At 42.3% G+C, this 17,302-nt stretch overlaps 1 protein-coding gene across 1 annotated transcript in view; it reads right to left on the bottom strand.

Annotated features, from left to right (window-relative positions):
* The window catches only part of ADTRP (androgen dependent TFPI regulating protein), a 57,705-nt gene that overhangs the window by 14,326 nt on the left and 26,077 nt on the right, over positions 1 to 17,302 (bottom strand). The window contains exon 4 of the mRNA XM_060307847.1: positions 54 to 169. Coding sequence (XP_060163830.1) covers positions 54 to 169 — 116 coding nt within the window. The remainder of the gene's footprint in view (positions 1 to 53; positions 170 to 17,302) is intronic.

Below are 17,302 nucleotides of genomic sequence, written 5' to 3'. Positions count from 1 at the left end.
CCTCAGAGTCTGGAATGACAAGTCTAAGTTGATTTTCTCTCTGCAACTCTTACCTGCTGACATAAGCAAGGCTAGCAACAGCCAACAAGGTGAGTCCTTTCTTCTTCAGTGGATAGCAGTGTGGCCTGAGGATGACTTCAGCCAGAGAGAAGGGCAATATAGATGTGTGCTGCAGGAGAAAAGACGACAAATCATCAATCCAAGGTGCCCCGGCTGCCTCCAGCACCCCTAATTCTCTCTTCCCCTCCAGTCTACCTTCTTACACAAATACCAGATGAAACTTTCCAAAACCTGGCTTGGATCATACTCCTTGGATGCCAAGGACCTACAGCAGGTCCCTACTGCCTACCATATTGATCCAGACTCCTTTGTCTGGCTACCAAGGCTCTTTATAATATGCTATCACCCCCTTCCTAACACACACACACTCACACACTCACACACACACACACACACACACACTCCTTCATAGAACAAGGCTGTCTCCTTCATTCTTTGCACTTGGCATGTTTGCTCCCCCTTCACACTTCTGTTCATGCTTCGACTGTATGGAGTGTGTCTTTTCTCCCTGTATTCACATGGTCCATGGTGTTCACAGCCAGTACAATCTTCCATGATGCTGTCTCTGTATTTTCCTCTTGCTAATTTCTCCCACTCAGTTCTGCTGCATTTATATCCTGTGCCATGTAGTCTAACACTTACGGTGCGTATTGGTAAGCTCGGTGCGGGGAGAGGCCGAGGACACATTTAGCAGTGCACTTGGCACCGTGGAACTGTCCTGTCGACAGGTGATGGGTGCTGTAGGGGCTGTGAGAGTCTCCCTCTGAAACCTCTGTGTTCTCCCCCACTTCCTTCCCTGCTTCACCTCCTTCTTTATAACCATCTGTTTTCTCACATCTTTCAGACTCTTAACACTAGATTTTTTTCAAATGACATAATCAAGGAATAGTGGTGTTTTTGGGTGTGAAGACTTCTGAGTCCCACTCCTCTCTTGGTTATGGGAACTGATCTGGCAAAGGTGAACTGAGTCTCTTTGCAATGTCCTTTCCTTTCTTAAACACATTTATTAAGTTCCTCTGCCACACTCTGTGCTTATTGGTAACATCTCATAGTGTTAGTATTTTATACTTTTTACGTTTACATCATTCCTCTTTCATCCCTGCTCCCCAGTTTCCTTAGCTCTTGGAAGCCTCTTGCATCCGTAGCTTCCACTTGCAAGCTCCTTCCCAGTCCCATTCTTGAGCCCCGAGACAGCTGTGTCAGCACCTCAATTACAGTAGGGGCTGGGGCTTAGGAATGTCACAGTGCCCATGTCACCATGCTCCCATGCCCAGCTGTGCTGCTGGAACCCTGGGTACTGACTCTGGCTGGCCTTTGCTGTCAGTCATACCAGTCTGGTGCTCAGAGGCATCCAAGGAGGTGGAAGCTTCTTCTTGCTCTACCTGTGCTAGCTTGGGTCCAGTCAGGAGATCAGAACCCTCTGATGACAAGAAATGCGACAAGTTTTAATGGAGCAGGGGTGGGATGAGGAAGCACAGGTCTTAAATATAGGGCAGTACTGGGCAGAGGGAGCCTGCAGTTCAGTGGCACAGAGCAGTCAGGCTTCTTGAAGGCCCTGGGTACCCAAATTTTAGAAGCAAAGCTCGGAGGAAGAGCATTGTGGACAAACCACAGCTTTTACAGACTTTCTACAAGGTTGGTCCTGAATATACTGACTGGTTGACCACACAATGGAAAGACTTCCAGGCCCACTGTCATATCCTGCATCTTTCTTTGGCCTAATTTTAGGGATCAAAGTCTCCAGTTTCCCTGTCTCTCCCTCCAGTAAAGGAGCGTGGTGTGTAAGGGCACGTATTTTTGAATCTGACCCTGGACTAGTTACTCAATCTGTCTGAACTTCAGCCTCCTCGGTTGTAAAACGTGGCAGTAAATAGTACACATGTCACAGAGGTACTACCCCGAGGATTGGGATTAGTGCATGTAAAGGGCTTAATGCTTAGCCCAGGAGAGCGTCCAGTGAGCATTAGCTGTGATGATCACTGTTGTTCTTGATTCTCATCCTTCCCCTCATTGGTGGCCCAGTGTGGAGTGGGGTGAGGCAAGCGGCTGGGGTGTCCACAGCACCAGGTGTCTGTTTGCACCCTTGCCTGTGGCCTGCAGGCGGCTGGAGTGTGGGAGCAGGGCCATCCCCGTGGCCGTCCCATGGGTCCCTCTCCCGCCCACAGCTGGTGCCTACGCTCCCAGTGGTGGCCACCTCAGAGCCCTAGCAATACCCTGTGATAGACACTGATGCTCCTTTAATCCAGAGGCCACTTCAGGAGGCCAGGGAGGGGGCTGTCTACCCAGTACAGTTGCCTGCCTTTCTGCCCACCGTCGCTCTATCAGGAAGGTCCGACTTCTGTCAGGAACCACTAACAGCCCCATTATGCTGGCCATTGACCTGACAGACTCTATTATCCCTGCTCACAGCGGCTTCCGTTCTCTACATTAATGATCATTTGGAACAGAATTCCTGTGGAATAGTGTAGCGCGTTTGCATTAGGAGCAAATGAGTTCACAGTGATTAATGCTTTTATAACAAATAACTCAGGAATGCATGACGGGTCACCTCTTGTAGGAGCCTGCCCTTTGCAAGTGACACTCAGTTGCGTTTCCAAATGAATTCTCCCTGATGGCTTCTGGGAAGTTTACTTCAGTGATGTCATTAGTGATGGGCCATATACTGTGGCTTAATACCAGCTAAAAGGTCTCTAAAAGAATCACATTGTTTTGGCCAGGACTGGGGGTATGAATGAGGAAAGGAGGAAGATTGTATTCTGTGAGGTTTCTAAATGTTGAGCTACTGTGAAGAGCCAAGCATGACACAGTAAACCCCCTGGCATTTCACCTCACGTTGATATAAATTATATAACCTTTGTCAGGCAGCACATATTTTTCAAAAGAGGAGGAAAAATTTAGTAAGAGGAAAATCAAATATGCTTTCTGCTTCCAAAAAATCTAATAATTAGGCTGGGATTGACACAAATTAGAATGCTGCCAAAAATTACTGAAAACAGTGACTCATTCTGTATTTCAGTTAACAGTTTTTCAGTTTCCCTTATAAACAGTGAAGCTGACAAAAATTAATTATCTCAGAGGGGGTAAAATATTTCCTTCCAAAGTAAACAAAACATCAGGGACTGAAACAATAGTATGTGTAAACAGAGGGGATGGAAGGAAGCTATCTTTCCTTGTTAACTGAGCCATCGTTTTGGTAGATTTTTCTTTAAATACCTCATTCCGAAAGCATTGGTTAAAAGGAGAAGTGTTGTTCTTTTTTCATCCTTTTCTACTAAATTACACCTTTCCTCCTGTCCTTTGTGTGATGCCTACTTCCATCGGAATATCTTGGAGAGAGAACTGTAAGCATGAAAGATTGATTTAAGTGTTAGTATAATAGTTGCCCTGTAGATTCCTTGGTTGCAAAACAGCCTTATAGATAAGTACTACAATTTACCAGCCCATAGAGAATTCCTATAAGGTTATATGAGTGGCAACATAGAAAGTAATGAGCACTTATTTTTACTAGCCTCATGCCAGTAGATAAGTTGCTGCTCTAAACAGCTTCCCTGTGTCTGAGGCTCAAATTAAAATGAGATGCATTTGCCTGACTCTTGAGAAAGAGGCAAGCCTCCATCACTCAGGTAACCCACGGAGCCAACAGTCTTCCATCCTTGCTGTGCAGCCTCCAGAGACTGACTCCAGAAGGCGAGGACGGTCACACTCTTATCTCTAAGATCCTTGGAGGTCCAAGAGCACTTAATTGTCTTCAGTGAAAGAAATTCAGAGAGCCTCCACATTGTAAAAATCAGACGATAACACTTTAAAGTAACTTCTCTGCCTCTCTCCTCTGATTCATTTCCTTATTGCACCAGCTCTTATGTTGAGTGGAGCGATATAAATAGGTCAGCTTTTGCCTTCTCGGGCTGGTCATTGCAAGGCTTTCTCCTTCACGTGCTGTTCCTAATCATGAGCTTATGTAGTATTGCCCACTTCACAGCTGCTTCAGTCTTCTCCTTCCTTCCACTGTTCAGGCAATGCCTGGATCTGAGAATTCACTCCTTACACTGGCTCTTCCCAAGCTGAGTTTCCTTCTGTCAAGTCTCTAAGATAACGTCTTTGGTTCGTTTATGGTGCTACTGGGTAGATATTTTAACATGAAGTTTTAGTGCACGGACAAGAGTTTACTTCTGGGTACATTAAGGAGGATATTTTTGCTTACTGTACATTAAATATATCATTTTAAAAATTTATTTAAAAATGAAGGCCTTCACAAAACCTCCTCGGGGCAAACACATGGTCAAAACATCAATTAAAACTTAAACATAAATACAACAACAGACATGAAAATGGAGGCAAAACAAACCTTAATAGCACGCCATTGTACCCAGGCTTGTTATTACAATGGCGGATCATGTTCCTTAAGCTTGAAAACTACACACAGTAAAAAGATGCAGTAATAGTTGTTTTGTAAATCCTAGTAAGGCAGTCTCTGGTTTTGATAATATCCATTTACCAGCCAAAAACTTTACCTCACTCCTCACCAACTTCCCCCACTGCAGTTTCTGCCTCTAACTCTTACAGTTTGGGACAGTGGTGATGGTCTTTCTGGGAATATTTTGTATCCAAAAGCAGAGACCGTCTGTATTCCCTATGGCCCCCACTATGTTACTAAAGGTGCAGTTTTGCTTTAAGTCAGCCCAATATATGGTAATCTGGATATGTAGACACAGGTTATATTGCTTACATGTCTAGGGGACTTGTTTTTTCACTCTTCCACCTGCACTACCTGCAGGAGTCTTTTCCATCTCAAATTCTAGAGTTTAGAAGATAACTGGATTTGTAAAAACTTCCTTTTCTACTTTCTAGGAACTTAAGTGCACAGACTAAGCATCACTGTAATTAAAGAGTCAGCACCTGGGGATGAGGGATTGAGAGGATAAAGCACCCATAGAAAGAGCCAAAGGCTTCTCTTTGATCTCCAGTCTGCCTAGGTGGGCTGACACAGCCCAGTCAGGTAAAAGTTCAGAGGACAGAAGTCAAAAACCAATAGTTTTATTTATTGCAGAAGAGTAGTAATGTTTGCAACTTACTCTGATACGCACCACAAATAAGATGAGTTGTTGGATGGATAGATGCATAGATTTGTGATAAAGCAAATACAGTAAACTATTAATAGCAGAACCTAAGTGGCAGGCAATACAGCTGTTCACTGTAAAATTCTTTCAACTGTGCTTCATGTTTGAAAATGTTCATAATAAAACGTTGGGAGAAATATGAATAGTCTTACTGACCTGGCAAGAGAGACGAATGCTCCATTGGGCTGAGGAAGAAAAGCATGCCATTATTTATGAACTTGTATGTGAAACGAACAGGTGGTTAAATGATAACTTTCTGAATCTTTTATGGTTAAATGATAACTTTCTGAATCTCTGAACTTTCTATGTGATTTTTTACTTGCTACACTATTGTCCTTTGGGTTAATATGTAGTTTAGCCAACATTTCAAAGCAGCATTCTTCCAGGAAGCTAGTCGGCTTTGACGGTGTCCAGCCTGGTGAAGAAGTGAGTTAGATTCTATTCACTTAAGGGTAAGACAAAAGAAAGATCTGGGCTCTTGAGAGCCTGCAGTCTGGAATATATCCGCCTCTTCCCATTCTTCTCCTCTCTGTCCCTGCCTCTCCAAAGCACCAAACCCCTTCCTCTAATTTAACTCTCTCCAGCAATAATAACACCCTAGACACCAGCTGTAATCAGTGACTCATTTCTTTCCTTCTCAATCCAAACTTGATTCACTTTCCTCCTCAGATGCTTCCCATAGCCATCTATTCTTTTATCGTCCCCAGCATCACCTCCCTAGCTTTCTTCTATTTTGGTCCATACTCAACATTGCAATTAGACCAACCTTCTTCAAACAAGTTTCATGTTAGTACTCCCCCCAAAACCTTCTGTGGCTCCCTGTTGCCTCAGTCCACTGTCTACTCCTCTAATCTTATCTCTCTCCCATTTTCCACAATATCTCCACAGGCTCCACCCCTTCCACTCAATCCAGTCTCCTCATTATTCCTGTGTTTCATTCTGTTTCCTTCCCTAGAACTCCTCCCTCTTTTCATACACCTAACTCTCTTCTTTAATTTTTCTCTCCCAGTCAGACCCACACACTTTTGAGATGCCTTCCAACCAAAAGCGCACACATTAACATGAGGAGACGTGAAAGAACATCAGGACCCAGGAGAACACTGAAACAGAAACACGCCAACCAGAGACTTGCTGGGTTGCTGCTGTCGAGATTTAATTTTAGCAATTTCTTTCCAGACAGCCAAAGTGAAAAGAGAGAGATGGAATGTATACAGTTCCTGTTTTTTTTGTTTTTTTTAAAGGGGAAATTAAGTTTTTCCACTAGTAAGTAGGCCTCAAAGAAATTTTCACTGTTGCGTCTCATTTAGGGAACACTCAGTAATAGTAGGCAGTGCTCTCACCAGTGTCCCCATAGCAAAACATTTCAGAGATCTAAGTTCCATAAAATGATAATATCTGATAAAATTTGAAGGCAAAATAATAAAACATATTTTGAAGGGGATTCTGCCAGTAAGGAGATAACATTGTATGATTATGTAGGCTTCTGCTGATCAGAGCAGTAGAGGGACTCCAGAAATAACATTTCCCCCCACGAGAGTTTTTGTTTGTTTTTACTCTAATTGTGCGTCATAAAACAGCCAGTATTTTATTCTGTGTTGAGAGCCTAGAGTGTAGGTATTATACGCTGTTGATGACACGGAGATATAAAAGCTTGCAGGAATTCAGAGAGTCAGTGGTGATGTTGACACCCTTTCACTGCAGATCAGAAGCGTCACCAAGAAAACCATCCTGCCTCCAGGAGCTGAGCACCCAGCACTTTCTGCAACCTCTGGGGCCCGTGTCACATGCATGGCACACCCGTGTCACATCCTGCCTTTGCATTAGATGCTGACTCTCCCCTGTCCTTCCTGCAGCTCTTTTGGTTTGCATTAGACTCTTCTGTGCTTAATTATGTTCAGTTTTCACTTTTACACTGTCAATTTCGTGTACTTTTTCTTCTGTTCTCAGTTAAATTATAAACAAGTTGAGGTCAAAGCTTTCACCTCCTATTTTTTTCAGGACTCCCCTCCACCCTCTGATTAATAACTACTTTTCGACCCATCTTCTTCATTCAAACCTAAGTGTTACAAAGTATTATAGAATTAAGCCCTTAATATGGCCTGCAAAGCCCCTGGTGATCTGGTTACCTGTCCCATCTTCATTTCCATGCCCTGCTCCGCATCCTGTGGCCTTCACCCAGCCCTCAGCCCCTGATTACGCTGTCCTCCACCCACAGTTCCCTTCCCCACCACTGGTACATTACACACACTTATGTCTCCCCTTCCTCAGCCCCCTCCACCTTCTTCTCACCTTACAGGGCTCAAGGTAGATATCCCTGCCTCCAGGGCAGAATCTGGACCTCCGGCAGGTGCCCTTCCTTGGCACGGCGGGATCTCCCTTTGCTCGTCCCCATCCCAGCGTCACATTATTGTGTTCACCCAGCACCGGCCAAACCTTCCACAGATGGAAGCAACTCGAGGCTAGGGCTGTCACCATTTCATCTCCAGTGCTTAGAACCGTGCTTAACCTCTCTGGCCACTTACTGTCTGTGGCGTTAATGAATGAATCAGTGAAACAGTGGAGTGGAGCAGAAGAGGAAGAAGAGTTCCTCTGCATAGCCTGGGAAGATAATCAGTGTCCCAGAGTGAGAAGACAACAGCTGCAGGCCAGACTCACCTGGCTTGGCAGCCACATGTCGGGCTGTGCCCGTGGTTAGCAGGGCCACAGAGTCAATCCCACTTCAGGCTAGTCACCTATACCCTTTGTCATGGCTATAGATGGCTCCCCAAATCCTGAAAATGGGTGTTGTGGGTCACGGGGAAACCTGTGAGAAAATGTGACTCCTGGGAACAATCTCTGGGTGCCAACATTACAGCAACTAAACTATAGACTCAATAAAGGGGTGTCACCAGCCCTGCAGCCCTGCAGGAGTTGGCAGCCCTGGAAGAAGAAGTCAGGAAATTTTTATCCAGCAAAGGCTGTTCTTTGGGACGCACTGGCCTGTGGCCCTCCATTCTGAGATTGGGACAGGTGTAAACAAACTCCCCAGGTTTTGTTCGGTATCTTCTTTGTACCCCCTCCTCTATATCAATCTGTAATCCACGCTTCCTCCGTGCTTCTGTGCCTGGCTCCACAGAGCACACATGGAGACTTGTTTTTAAGACATAGACAGATGGGCAGCTCTCTAGAAAGCTGCTCTGAGTTGGAGAAAGGGGACTGTTCTTTTCAAGAAAGAGAAAGTTTCAGAAGCACAGGAATCTGCTCCTGCTTTAGAGCCACCACCTCTCAGGGCACCTTCCGCTCCTCTCAGCTATCTTGTCTCCATGTCAATAAAGGACTCAATAGGTAGGCAGCTGCTTTCCCTGGGAGATAAAGCAGTGAATCAGGAAAGTACCCTGTAAGCACAAGCACCAGGGCAGAGTTCCAGATTCTCCATGTGACGGATCCCATGATGGACCAGTTTCCACACTTTCTCCTTCCTGCCTCTGGCTTTCCCTTGCTGACCCATCAGGGTACTCCTAGAAGGACTCACCAGCTGTTCTGCAAGAATGGCAGTTGCCCACTGGTGATTTTCCCAGATGTGTGTACTTGGTTGAGTTAGGGTTTGTCTGCATGAGGGGCACATGAGCTCACTGTGGGGTTTTGGTGGTGGTGGGGGGGTCTTCCCAGTAGAGGGAGGAGATGGATGGGAGTGGCGCCTAGAGGTAAAAGAAAAGTTTGCTTGGGAAATGACCTCATTTGCTATCCATCAAATATCTTATGAAAAGCAGTTATGTTTCAGCACTCCAGGCAATTAAAAGGTCCATAAGATATGGTCTTGGAACTCAAAAAAATATTAATGCATTTCAACTTACATTTACTGTAACCCTACAGGTTTCACACTACGCCTGGGCTAGTTCTAAAGCATTATGTAGTGGAGGCTCTGAAAGTGTTAGACAGCAGTAGGCAGCACTGGGTTGAGCCCTTGAAGTCCACAACCAAAGAGAACAAGTTCTCATTTACTGCAAAGACCTGCTTCTCCTTCACGCACTTCATAAAAATCCTTCACACCTAAGAGACTCAAGGGTTTCTCCTCATCAGCTTTTGTGGCATCCCAAACTGTCTTAATATCTCATAGGCAGTCACTAAGCTGTGTTTTGTTCTTTCAAAATAAAAGTCAATTTTAATTCCCTTTTATTAAAAGCAGGTAGCTATAATCACAGACTACTTTTTCAATTATGAACAATTATTTTTCTTGCTGAGAATCAAAAAGCAAAACAAAATGAAAACAAAAGGGCATCTGTAGGATATCAAAGACGAAGTTCTGTAAGATAGTAGGTACACAAGTTTGGTGCTCAGAAGAGAAATCTAGCTGGAGAGAGAGATATGGGAGCAGAGTGCAGAACTTTTTTTAGTGGTAGTAGATGAGATGACCCAAAGGGAGTGTGTGAGTGAGAAGAATAATAAAGGATCTAGAAGTAAACACTGTGAAAGGCAGGGTTTCTCAGTCTCTGAACGATTGATGTTGAAGAATAGATAATTCTTTGTTGTGGAGGGCTGCCTCTGCCTTGTAGGATGCGTGGCATCATCCTTGGCTTCTACTCACTAGAAGCCAGGAGCACCTACCCACCCACAGTTGTGACAATCAAAACTGTCTCCAGATATTGCCATGCGTTCCCTGGAGAGCAAAAGCAATCCCAGTTGAAAATCCCTGATTTAAGTGATGGACAAAAAAAGAACATCTTGCAAAGGTAGTTGACAAGGAGTGTCAGAGAGTCTGGAGGTAAAGGAAGATAATATTTTGAGAAAAAGATGTGGTAAATTTGTGTCAAAGATCAAGGAAAGGTATTAAGACGTGAGAACCAGCATCCCTGGTTTTAGGGACGAGAATGTGTGGTGAGCAGAGAGGAGCTTGCTCCTTGTGTCCCCGATTGCTCCTTCTTCCTTCTAGGCTGACTCCCGTGTTCCTTGTCCAGTCTCCTGCATCTCTGGGTTTCAACCTCCTGTTCGTAGTATTTTTAGACCTGGACCTTGGAGCCCCTGGAGCTCCAAACCCCAAGAGTTGGGTGGATATCTAGACAAGTTTTTAAGTGTAAAATTTGGGAACCTACATGTGGCACAAGTTGATTACAAGTCCACTTGCTCAGAGCCCTCTACACTCCTGGGAATGCAAGCCTGTGGCATTGAAATTCTCCCATTGCCAAGAAATTTGGCTTACTTCCTTATCGTGGTCCTCTTAGGAGAAATAAAACAGAATTTCTCAAAAGGTCACAAAATTCCGTCTCACCAGAGAATAGTAAAAATGTGGCTTTTATGAGTTCCTAGATGTGTTTGGAGAGAGATGTCAAAAACACACAAGCTTTTATTCCCAAGCAGTTTGTACTAGGAGAGCTCTCCAGAATACCCCTCTGAAATGACTGTGCATTTTTTGGTCTCCAAACTCAGGGGGGAAAAGCACAAAGGTTTTTGTTTTGTTTTAGTTTGGTTTTTATAGCTTTCAGATCTGAATTTTCACTGGTAAAATCTCTTCTGATTAAGGGAAGTGAAATGCTGAAATCTCCCCTGGCTTTATGAGGGTTTTTTTTTGGTTTTTTGTTTGTTTGTTTTCCAATTCTGCCCTCAACATAAGACTCCTGATTACTACTGAACTCTTAAAACATTAGGTTCTGGCTTTATGGAAGCGGGGCTACAAGAAGTTGCTTCTGCAGGTGGCCAGGCTTTAGGAAGACCAGTATAAATGCCATGAAGCCACACATTCTTGACTGCTTTTTAGTACTGAAATCCACGGATCTACATTAGTTCCTGGTTCATAATTTTCAGAAGGACTGGAGAAGAGCAGAGATTAGAATGACTCTCAGAATTATAGCAGCCTGGGAATCCTGAACAGAAGCCAGTCTGACAAGGTAGAAAGGTTTGCTTTTACCATTTGTCCTAGGGTTCTGACTGGTGGTTTTTTGTTGTTGTTTGTTTGTTTTCTTTTTATGAGTGTGTGTATGTATATTTCTTTGTGTGATTTTTTTTTTCTGTTTGATTTTGCTTTTACCATTTGGCTTGGGGTTCTATCTTTTTGTTTTCTTTTTTTTTTCCTTTTTTTCCTTCCTTTTCTTCCAAGCCTTGTGACTGGCAGGGTCTTGGTGCTCTGGCCAGCTGTCAGGCCTGAGACTCTGAGGTGGGAGAGCCGAGTCCAGGACATTGGACCACCAGAGACCTTCTGGCCCCATGTAATATCAATCAGTGAGAGCTCGCCCAGAGATCTCCGTCTCAGTGCTAAGACCCAGCTCCACCCATTGGGCAGCAAGCTCCAGCACTGGACACCCCATGCCAAACAACTAGCAAGATAGGAACACAGCCCCACCTATTAGCAGAGAGGCTGCCTAAAGTCATACTAAGTTCACAGACACCCCAAAACACACCACTGGACGTGGTGCAGGCCCAACAGAAGGACAAGATCCAGCCCCACCCACCAGAACACAGACACAAGTTCACTCCACCAGGAAGACTACACAAACCACTGAACCAACCTAACCCACTGGAGGCAAACACCAAAAACAACAGGAACTACAAACCTGCAGCCTGCGAAAAGGAGACCCCAAACACAGTAAGTTAAACAAAACACAGTAAGTTAAAAAAAAGACAGAGAAATATGCAGCAGATGAAGGAGCAAGGTAAAAACCCACCAGACCAAACAAATGAAGAGGAAATAGGCAGTCTACCTGAAAAAGAATTCAGAGTAATGATAGTAAAGATGATCCAAAATCTTGGAAGTAGAATGGAGAAAATGCAAGAAATGTTTAACAAGGACCTAGAAGAACTAAAGAGCAAACAAACAGTGACGAACAACACAATAAATGAAATTAAAAATTCTCTAGAAGGAATCAGTAGCAGAATAACTGAGGCAGAAGAACGGATAAGTGACCTGGAAGATAAAAGAGTGGAAATAACTGCCGCAGAGCAGAATAAAGAAAAAAGAATGAAAAGAATTGAGGACAGTCTCAGAGACCTGGGACAACATTAAACGCACCAACATTCAAATAATAGGGGTCCCAGAAGAAGGAGAGAAAAAGAAAGAGTCTGAGAAAATATTTGAAGAGATAATAGTTGAAAACTTCCATAACACGGGAAAGGAAAGAGTCAAGTCCAGAAAGCACAGAGAGTCCCATACAGGATAAATCCAAGGAGAAACACATGAAGGCACATATTAATCAAACTATCAAAAATTAAATACAAAGAAAAAATATTAAGAGCAGTAAGGGAAAAGCAATGAATAACATGCAAGGGAATGCCCATAAGGTTAACAGCTGATCTTTCAGCGAAAACTCTGCAAGCCAGAAGGGAGTAGCAGGACATATTTAAAGTGATGAAAGGGAAAAACCTACAACCAAGATTACTCTGCCCAGCAAGGATCTCATTCAGATTCCACAGAGAAATTAAAACCTTTACAGACAAGCAAAAGTTAAGAGAATTCAGCACCACCAAACCAGCATTACAACAAATACTAAAGGAACTTCTCTAAGCAGGAGACACAGAGAGGTAAAAGACCTACAAAAACAAACCCAAAACAATTAAGAAAATAGTAATAGGAACATACGTATTGATAATTACCTTAAATGTAAATGGATTAAATGCTCCAACCAAAAGACACAGACTGGCTGAGTGGATACAAAAACAGGACCCATATATGTGCTGTCTACAAGAGACTCACTTCAGACCTAGGGACATGCACAGACTGAAAGTGAGGGGATGGAAAAAGATATTCCATGCAAATGGACATCAAAAGAAAGCTGGAATAGCAATACTCATATCAGACAAAACAGACTTTAAAATAAAGACTATTACAAGAGACAAAGAAGGACACTACATAATGATCAAGGGATCAGTCCAAGAAGAAGATATAACAATTGAAAATATTTATGCACTCAACATAGGAGCACCTCAATACATAAGACAAATGCTAACAGCCATAAAAGGGGAAATTGACAGTAACACAATAATAGTAGGGGACTTTTAACACCCCACTTTCACCAATGGACAGATCATCCAAAATGAAAATAAATAAGGAAAAACAAGCTTTAAATGACACATTAGACCAGATGGACTTAATTGATATTTATAGGACATTCCATCCAAAAACAACAGAATACACTTTCTTCTCAAGTGCTCATGGAACTTTCTCCAGGATAGATAATATCTTGGGTCACAAATCAAGCCTCGGTAAATTTAAGAAAATAGAAATCGTATCAAGTATCTTTTCCAACCACAGCACTATGATACTAGATATCAATTACAGGAAAAAAACTGTAAAAATTACAAACACATGGAGGCTAAATAATACGATACTAAATAACCAAGAGATCACTGAAGAAATCAAAGAGGAAAACAAAAAATACCTAGAGACAAATGACAACGAAAACACGATGATCCAAAATCTGTGGGATGCAGCAAAAGCAGTCATAAGAGGGAAGTTTATAGCAATACAATCCTACCTCAAGAAACAAGAAAAATCTCAAATAAATGACCTAACCTTACACCTAAAACAATTAGAGAAAGAAGAACAAATAATCCCCCAAAGTTAGCAGAAGGAAAGAAATCATAAAGATCAAATCAGAAATAAATGAAAAAGAAATGAAGGAAATGATAGCAAAGATCAATAAAACTAAAAGCTGGTTCTTTGAAAGGATAAACAAAATTGATAAACCATTAGCCATACTCATCAAGAAAAAAAGGGAGAAGACTCAAATCAATAGAATTAGAAATGAAAAAGGAGAAGTAACAACTGACACTGCAGAAATACAAAAGATCATGAGAGATTACTACAAGCAACTCTATGCCAATAAAATGGACAACCTGGAAGAAATGGACAAATTCTTAGAAAAGTACAACCTTCCAAGACTGAACCAGGAAGAAAGAGTAAATATGAACAGACCAATCACAAGCACTGAAATTGAAACTGTGATTAAAAATCTTCCAACAAACAAAAGCCCAGGACCAGATGGCTTCACAGGTGAATTCTATCAAACCTTTAGAGAAGAGCTAACACCTACCTTTCTCAAACTATGCCAAAATATAGCAGAGGGAGAAACAGTCCCAAACTCATTCTGCAAGGCCACCATCACCCTGATACCAAAACCAGACAAAGATGTCACAAAGAAAGAAAACTACAGGTTAATATCACTGATGAACATAGATGCAAAAATCCTCAACAAAATACTAGCAAACAGAACCCAACAGCACATTAAAAAGATCATACACCAGGATCAAGTGGGGTTTATCCCAGGAATGCAAGGATTCTTCAGTGTACGCAAATCAGTCAATGTGATACACCATATTAACAAATTGAAGGATAAAAACCACATGGTAATCTCAGTAGATGCCGGAAAAGCTTTCAACAAAATTCAACACCCATGGGGCTTCCCTGGTGGCGCAGTGGTTGAGAGTCCGCCTGCCAATGCAGGGGACACGGGTTCGTGCCCCGGTCCGGGAAGATCCCACATGCTGCGGAGTGGCTAGGCCCATAAGCCATGGCCGCTGAGCGTGCGTGTCCGGAGCCTGTGCTCCGCAGCGGGAGAGGCCACAACAGTGAGAGGCCCGTGTACCACAAAAAAAGAAAAAAGAAAAAATAATTCAACACCCATTTATGGTAAAAACTCTCCAGAAGGTAGGCATAGATGGAACCTACCTCAACATAATAAAGGCCATATATGACAAACCCACCGCCAACATCGTGCTCAATGGTGAAAAACTGAAACCATTTCCTCTAAGATCAGGAAGAAGTCAAGGTTGCCCACTCTCACCACAATTATACAATACTTTTTTGGATGTTTTAGCCACAGCAATCAGAGAAGAAAAAGAAATAAAAGGAATGCAAATTGGAAAAGAAGAAGTAAAACTGTCACTGTTTGCAGATGACATGATGCTATACATAGAGAATCCTAAAGATGCTATCAGAAAACTACTAGAGCTAATCAATGAATTTGGTAGAGTAGCAGGGTATAAAATTAATGCACAGAAATCTCTTGCATTCCTATACACTAATGGCAAAAATTCTGAAAGAGAAATTAAGGAAACACTTCCTTTTACCATTGCAACAAAAAGAATAAAATACCTAGGAATAAACCTACCTAAGGAGACAAAAGACATGTATGCAGAAAATTATAAGACACTGATGGAAAAAATTAAAGATGATACAAACAGATGGAGAGATATACCATGTTCTTGGATTGAAAGACTCAACATTGTGAAAATGACTGTACTACCCAAGGCAATCTACAGATTCGGTGCAATCCCTATCAAGCTACCAGTGGCATTTTTCACAGAACTAGAACAAAAAATTTCACAATTTGTATGGAAACACAAAAGACCCCGAATAGCCAAAGCAATCTTGAGAAAGAAAAATGGAGCTGGAGGAATCAGGCTCCAGGACTTCAGACTCTACTACAAAGCTACAGTAACCAAGACAGTATGGTACTGGCACAAAAACCAGAATACAGATCAGTGGAACAGGGTCGAAAGCCCCGAGGTAAATCCACACATATATGGTCACCTTATCTTTGATAAAGGAGACAAGAATATACAATGGAGAAAAGACAGCCTCTTCAATAAGTGACGCTGGGAAAACCGGACAGCTACCTATAAAAGAATGAAATTAGAACACTTCCTAACACCATACACAAAAATAAACTCAAAACGGATTAAAGACCTAAATTTAAGGCCAGACACTATAAAACTCTTAGAGGAAAACATAGGCAGAACACTGTATGACATAAATCACAGCAAGATCCTTTTTGACCTACCTACTGGAGAAATGGAAATAAAAACAAAAATTAACAAATGGGACCTAATTAAACTTAAAAGCTTTTGCATAGCAAAGGAAACCATACACAAGACGAAAAGACAACCCACAAAATGGGAGAAAATATTTGCAAATGAAGCAACTGACAAAGCATTAATCTCCAAAATATACAAGCAGCTCATACAGCTCAACATCAAAAAAACAAACAACCCAATCCAAAAATGGGCAGAAGACCTAAATAGGCATTTCTCCGAAGAAGACGTACAGATTGCCAACAAACACATGAAAGGATGCTCAACATCGATAATCATTAGAGAAATGCAAATCAAAACCACAATGAGTTATCACCTCAAACCAGTCAGAATGGCCATCATCACAAAATCTACAAACAAATGCTGGAGTGGGTGTGGAGAAAAGGGAACTCTGTTTTGAGAGTTCCCACTGTTGGTGGGAATGTAAATTGATACAGCCACTATGGAGAACAGTATGGAGGTTCCTTAAAAAACTAGAAATTGAACTACCATATGATCCAGCAATCCCACTACTGGGCATATACCCTGAGAAAACCATAATTCAAAAAGACACATGTACCCCAATGTTCATTGCAGCTCTATTTACAATAGCCAGAACATGGAAGCAACCTAAGTGTCCATTGACAGATGAATGGATAAAGAAGATGCAGCACATATATACAATGGAATATTACTCAGCCATAAAAAGAAACAAAACTGAGTTATTTGTAGTGAGGTGCATGGACCTAGAGTCTGTCATACAGAGTGAAGTAAGTCAGAAAGAGAAAAACAAATACCGTATGCTAACACATATACATGGAATCTAAAAAAAAGAAAAAAAATGGTCATGAAGAACCTAGGGGCAGGACAGGAATAAAGACAGAGACAGAGAGAATGGTCTTGATGACACGGGGAGAGGGAAGGGTAAGCTGGGATGAAGTGAGAGAGTAGCATGTACATATATACACCACCAAATGAAGAATAGATAGCTAGTGGGAAGCAGCTGCGTAGCACAGGGAGATCAGCTCAGTGCTTTGTGACCACCTAGAGGGGTGGGATAGGGAACGTGGGAGGGAGACGCAAGAGGGAGGAGATATGGGAATGGATATATATATATACATACGGCTGATTCACTTTGTTATATAGCAGGAACTAACACAACATTGTAAAGCAGTTATACTCCAATAAAGATGTTAAAGGAAAGAAAAAACATTAGGTTCAGTGGTAGCCACCGAGGTAGTTATTCTCTTTCTATTGGTGGAATTCCACATTCGTGGGTTCACTTTTCACAAATACTAATGCACCCCATTACTAGCTTCTGCTCATCAGTAGGAATCCTTGGTTGTGTTATCAAGAATCTCTCTCAG

Source organism: Globicephala melas, chromosome 11, assembly GCF_963455315.2.
Source record: "Globicephala melas chromosome 11, mGloMel1.2, whole genome shotgun sequence".
Classification (NCBI taxonomy): Eukaryota; Metazoa; Chordata; class Mammalia; order Artiodactyla; family Delphinidae; genus Globicephala; species Globicephala melas.
Note: the sequence above shows the minus strand (reverse complement) of the source record. Positions and strands in the feature narration are given on the sequence as shown.